At 55.4% G+C, this 5960-nt stretch overlaps 1 protein-coding gene across 1 annotated transcript in view; it reads left to right on the top strand.

Moving 5' to 3' along the window:
- The window catches only part of TNFAIP2 (TNF alpha induced protein 2), a 12657-nt gene extending 9503 nt beyond the window's left edge, over positions 1–3154 (top strand). Inside the window, exons 2-5 of the mRNA XM_007953122.1 lie at positions 425–547; positions 1185–1340; positions 1462–1583; positions 3013–3154. Coding sequence (XP_007951313.1) covers positions 425–547; positions 1185–1340; positions 1462–1583; positions 3013–3154 — 543 coding nt within the window. The remainder of the gene's footprint in view (positions 1–424; positions 548–1184; positions 1341–1461; positions 1584–3012) is intronic.
- Positions 3155–5960: the final 2806 nt, after the last annotated feature.

Here is a 5960-nt window from a genome sequence, read left to right as displayed (position 1 = left end):
AGCCTGACACCCGGTCTGTGGCCAGTGTGTGGTCGAGGCCCAAGCTGTGACCCTGGATGACTTGGCAGTGGCCTTCACAGGCCCAGCCAAGCACATGGCTTTGTTTATTCAGGAATTTATAGGCAGTCCCAGGTTAAGCATGAGATTCACTCCTAAGTCTGTTTTTGTTTATCCAGGAATTTATTTACGTAAGAGGGATGTTGGAAAAGGCCCCTACGCCACAACTGGGGACCTTGGAGAAGGGTACAGAGCCTGTCTCCACTTCTGTCTGGAAACAGGGATTTGAGTCCTCCCTGGATCCCCTGGGAGTCCTGGAGTCTCCCCACCCATGTTTCTGAGCAAGGGATTAGGGTGTGTGTCTGTGTATGTGAGTGTGTGTGTGTATGTCTCCGGGTGGCCAGACGTCCTGCCTTTCTTGCTGCAGCCACTGTTCAAAAGGTTCACGCAGACCCGCTGGGCCGCCCCTACAGAGATCCTGGAGGACATCCTTGCCGCTGTGGACCAGAGGCTGCCTGAGTTCTCAGAACTACAAGACTGCTTCCGGGAGGTGAGGGGCCCCGCCTGATGGCTGACGGACAGGGTCAGCTCTGACATCCACACGATCACACACATGCAGACACACATGAGCCCAGGTGCATATATGCACTGGGCTTGAGGCTGGGTGGACGGGGCCAGCCATGATGTCCACGCAATCACACACATACTCACATGAGCCCATGCACACATATGTGGTGGGCTGATGGTTGGATGGGTGAGGACAGCCCTGACGCCCATGCAATCACACACATATATGCATGAGCCCATGCACATGTATATGCTGGGCTGGTGGCTGGGTGGACAGGGCCAACCGTGACATTCACACTATCACATGCACGCATAGACACTGAGCCCATGCACACGTACATGCTGGGCTGGTGGCTGGGTGGACAGGGCAGCCGTGATATTCACACTTACCATATGCACGCATAGACACTGAGCCCATGCCGTGTACATGCTGGCCTGGTGGCTGGGCATGCAAGGCCAGCCCTGCCATCCATGTGATCATGTTGAACACACATGTGCACACAGACAAGTGCTCCTTCGCTCTGGACTCCCTTCTTGGTTTTGATGTCATGAGGCTTGGCTGGAGGTGGTGAGCTCCCCGTCAGCAGGGCTCACTCTACCCTGGCCACTTGCCCATCCAGGAGCTCATGGAGGCTGTGCACCTGCACCTGGTGAAGGAGTACATCATCCGCCTCAGCAAGAAGCGCGTGGTCCTCAAGTCGGCCGAGCAGCAGCAGCACCTGGCGGGACACATCCTCAACAACGCTGACCTCATCCAGAGCTTCTGCGCTCAGAACGTAAGCCATCCGTCTGCCCTCTTGGGCCCCATCAGGCTCAGGACAGCCTCTCGGGACCCTTGTGGGCCCTGGTGCCCTGGGAAGAGGGGCAGCCTCCCACCAACAAGGCCTGTGTCTGCAGGGCTCCCGTGCCACCTGGCTGGATCCTGCCCTCCCCAAGCTGGCCGAGATCATTCGCCTGCAAGACCCCAATGCCATCAAGATTGAGGTGGCCACTTATGCCAGCTTGTACCCCGACTTCAGGTGAGAATGGGGATTACCAGAGGACCTCAAAAGTCAGCATGCTCCTGCCTGACTGCACTGTCTGTGGTCAGAGCATTGGCGGGCTGAAATCAGTGGACTTCAGGCCCATGGAGCTCAGACACTGGGCCTGACAACACAGTTGTCAGGGATTCATTCATGTGATGCTCACCACAACCATATGAGGCCAGTGCTTCTGTCTTCATGTCGCAGTCGCGGCCTGGAGAGCTTACAGAGCATGGCCAAGGTGGTACAGCCAGTCAGCAGTGGAGCCAAGATTACCCAGCCAGGCAGTCTGACTCTACAACCCATGCTTTTAGCCTTTCAGAAGGGGAAACCAAGGCCAGAGAGATCAGGGACCTGCTAGAGGTTGTGGCATGTCAGTGTTGAAGCTGGCACCATCACTCAGCATAGGGGTCCTGGGCCCACATGCCCTGGGCCCTGGGGTGATCCTTCTTCTAGAGTTGAGGTTCGACCTCAGGCTGCCTGAGAGCCTGGTGAGGCAGGGAAAGTTTTTCTCCCTAGGCTGGGCTTTCTGACACGGTAGAGAAAGTTCAGACAGGCTTTGGGTTGGGTTGGGTTGACCCAGCTTAGCCTAGCCTGGCTCCTAACTAACCCATTCCACCCATCCACCCACCCACCCATTTGCTCATCCACCCATCTATCTATCCACCCTCTTACCTACATACTCATGCATTCACCCACCCATGGAACACCTACCCACCCATCTGCTCACTCATCCATCCAACCATCCATCCATCCATCCATCCATCCATCTATCCACTCACCTATCCATTCATCCACTGGCCCTTCCCACCAACAGTTAATAAGTGAGCTCTGCTAGGTGCTAATCCATCCATCCATCCATCTATCCACTCACCTATCCATTCATCCACTGGCCCTTCCCACCAACAGTTAATAAGTGAGCTCTGCTAGGTGCTAGGCTCTGCTCTAGGCACCGAGACACATCGAGGTATAAGAAGGCAGGGTCTCAGTCATCCCTCATATAGTTTACAGATTATTGAGGGTAAGCAATAGCAAGGTCATCAGACAATTGCAAACCTTCATCTGCAAGCCATAAGGAGGGTTATAACCAAGGTTGTGAATCAAAACAGGAGGCTCTGACTTCAGACAGGGAGCTGGATGGGCTTCATTGGGGAGATGACATTTTAGTTGAGACCTAAAGGTGAGAAGGGCCTCATCTCAAGAATTAGGGAAGAGCATTCCTGGAGGGCCAGCCAGTGCAAAGGCCTGAGGTGGACTGGGGCTTGACATGCTCTAGAGACCGGAAGGGTCAGTGTGGCTTGGGGTGTGGTGAGGGGTAGGCTGGCTGCAGGGTCCTGTGGCAGCGGCCAGGAGTTGGGGAAGCTGGGACAAGGTGGGAGCAGGGGTATTGATGACAGCCTGGGCTGACAGATGCTCTTCTTGCCAGCAAAGGCCACCTGAGCGCCATCCTGACCATCAAGGGGAATCTGTCGAGCAGTGAAGCCCGGAGCGTCCGAAGCATCCTGGATGTCAGCATTGGGTCGCATGAGTCTTCCCACCCCCTATTTTCACTTATAAATGTTGGTTAGCTTTTCGTCTGGCTTCAACTGCTTTGAGTGTCCTTGGTGCCATGTACCACACCACTTGGGGCCACCTGTCCAGACCATCGCTGGCTTGATGGCTTCTCCCAGGCTTCATCCTTCTGCTGCTGATTTTACCCAGCCCTGGGCAAGACTCAGGCCCCTGGATGGCTGAAACAGACAGGCCCCTGGGTCTTTTTGTCCAGTGGTGCAGGAGTGCCCATTGTGGGAAGCCGAGAAGCAGTGCTGAAGAAAAGACTTTGTTAATTGTAGTTCATGGTGTGTGCTTAAAAGGAGCGAGCTAGGCTGGAGAGTGTGGCCAGGGCTCAGGGACCCTGTGGCCACCTGCCATCCTGGAGACCTCCCATGGTGTGCCTTATAGAGGCCCTCTTCTTGAGTGGGTCTAAGTGTCCTTGCCAGTCCCCTGGGGAAGGGGCTGAGTCTCATCCTGTGTCCTACAGCCCAGGCAAGGTGAGCCGGGCTCAGCAAGTCTATGGATTGAAGGTGCAAGTGGAGGAGAAAGGCAGCAGAGCTCACATCTGGGGGCCTGGAAAGATCTTTAGATGCCCTTGGGAGGAAGAGGTTTGTTGGGTCACAGAGGGAATTGAGGACAGAGCCAGTGTCAGAACTTTGCTCCAGACCACCACTGGGGTCAGGCTGTGCCCTGAGCAGGCCTCCTACCACTCACGTCTCCCCCCGACCAAGGGAGGTCCTAGGTGGCCTTAGGGTCTACCTCACCTGGGCCACGGCCCCCTTGGTTCTCAGGATTACCTGCCCCTAAACAGGGACAGGCCCCAGAGATGCTCCACAGACCCTGTGACCGGAAGTCACCCCTCCTGAAGTGTGACTGTGGCCTGGGCCGGGGGATGGCAGACTTGCCCTCTGACTCCTCAGAGGCTGTTTTAGTTTTCTCTCGCTGCTATAGCAAATGACTACAAGCTGAGTAGTCATTAACAGAAGAGTTCTTACGGTTTGGAGGTCCGAAGTCTGAAATGGTCCCACTGGACTGGAATCCAGGTGTCAGCAGGGCTGTGTCTCTTCTGGAGGCTCAAGAAGAAAATCCATCTCCATGCCTTTTGCAGCTTCCAAAGGCCACTGCGTTCCTTGTCTCCAGGACTGATCCATCTTCGAAGGCAGCAGTGGGCCCAGTCCTCCCGCTGCCGTTTCTCTGGCCCCCTCTTCCACTGTTAAGCGTCCTTGTGATTACGTTGGCTCCTCCTGGACAACCCAAGATCACCTCTCCATTTTAAGGTCACCTGATTGTTGTTTCCAAGTCATAGCAACCCTATGGGACACAGTGGAACAGCCCCATAGAGTTTCCTAGGCTGCAAACTTTATGGGAGCAGATTGCCAGGTATTTTTTCCCATGGAGTCGGTGGTGGGTTTGAATAGCTGACCTTTCAGGAAGCCGCTGGGTGCTTAACTATTGCTCCCTGGTCACCTGATCAGCAACTTGAATCCCCCCCTTGCCATGAACTCTAACTTTCCTACAGGTTCTGGAAAATAGGACTTGGGCATCTCTGGGGCCGTTGTTCTGCCCAGCCCAACCTCCATCCCTCCCCTGCCCTCAGGGGCCCATCAGGTGGTGCACAGCACTGGGGGGGTCCCCCAAGGTCAGGCTCCTCCCTGGGCCAGAAAGCTCCCTCTCAGCCCAGGAGGGGGTGCTTTATGCCCCTGAGTGTGCCGGGGGGCTTTGGAGCTGGCACTGCTGGGTTTGTCCCCCTCTTCTCGGTACTGCCTATCAAAACCCAGCCAGGAAGTGGCCTATGTAACTGGTGCAGAGGCCCTTGTATATTTGTAAGTAGTTTGCGTGTTTGATGTCATTATTTTTGATAGTACTGTTTTACATGAGTGTACTCAGAATGGACCTGGGTTTCTAGAACTTGATAAAAAGTTGATTGTGAAAGTGGTTGTCAAGTGGCTTATTTTGGGAGGTGCAAACTGAAGATGGTTTGGGGGGCTTCTTTCCCTCAGCTAGGGGCATCCTTAGTGGCGCTCTTAGCCTCTTAGGTTCTGGGAGAACCCTGTCCTCCCAGGCTGTGTCCAGTCCCCGGCCTGCCCAGCCCCAGAGGCCTCTGGGATCTACACTCCCCTCTGAGTCTGAGCCTGGCGGGTCAGCCTGTGGCCACACCTCTGTCCCTCAGTTTCATCAGCTGTGAATTTGGATCCACACACAGCCCTTCACTGAGGATGACCACGGGGTGGGCTCCTCAACAGTCAGTCCCACTTCGTGCTGTAGGGGCCAGTGGGAACCAGCTCCAGCAGGGGGTGGTGGAGCCAGCCCCAGGATGGTGCTCCCAGCTCAGTGCTGGGCAGGGACTGCCACAGTATCCAGGGCTTTGGAGGGGGGTCCTCCTCCTCTCCACCCTCATTCTGGACAGAAATATGTGGAGAGTGCAGCCCTAAGGGGGGAAGGGGTAACCCTCTACAAGGCCGAGGAAGAGCCCCCAAGGGAACAGTGTACAGAGTCTGGTGTCCAGTCAGAAGGGCCTGAATGGGAAGGAGACTGGATCCTCCATCCCTGAGCCGAGGGGATGGAGGCCATTGCAGAATGGGAACAAGGAGGAAGGGGGAGCAGCCAGTCACGGGCAGAAGGACCTGAAGGGGTGGAGCTAACACTGCAGGAAAGTCCTGTAAGGGAGAAGGTCTCCCGGGGGCAGGAAAGGGTGCTGGGTCATGGGGCCTTGGGTGACGTAAAGAACCGCTATACTGATTGCGGGAGTGAGTGAGTCCAAAGACAGGAGGCTCCAGGCACAAAGGGTGTTGGAAGTGCTGCAGCTACTAGTTTATTATTATTATTATTATTATTTTATTA

The sequence above is a fragment of the Orycteropus afer genome, unplaced genomic scaffold (assembly GCF_000298275.1).
Source record: "Orycteropus afer afer isolate SDZICR_OR568_19922 unplaced genomic scaffold, OryAfe1.0 scaffold00371, whole genome shotgun sequence".
Classification (NCBI taxonomy): Eukaryota; Metazoa; Chordata; class Mammalia; order Tubulidentata; family Orycteropodidae; genus Orycteropus; species Orycteropus afer.
The sequence above is the reverse complement of the archived record's forward strand: the minus strand, read 5'-3'. Positions and strand labels throughout refer to the sequence as shown.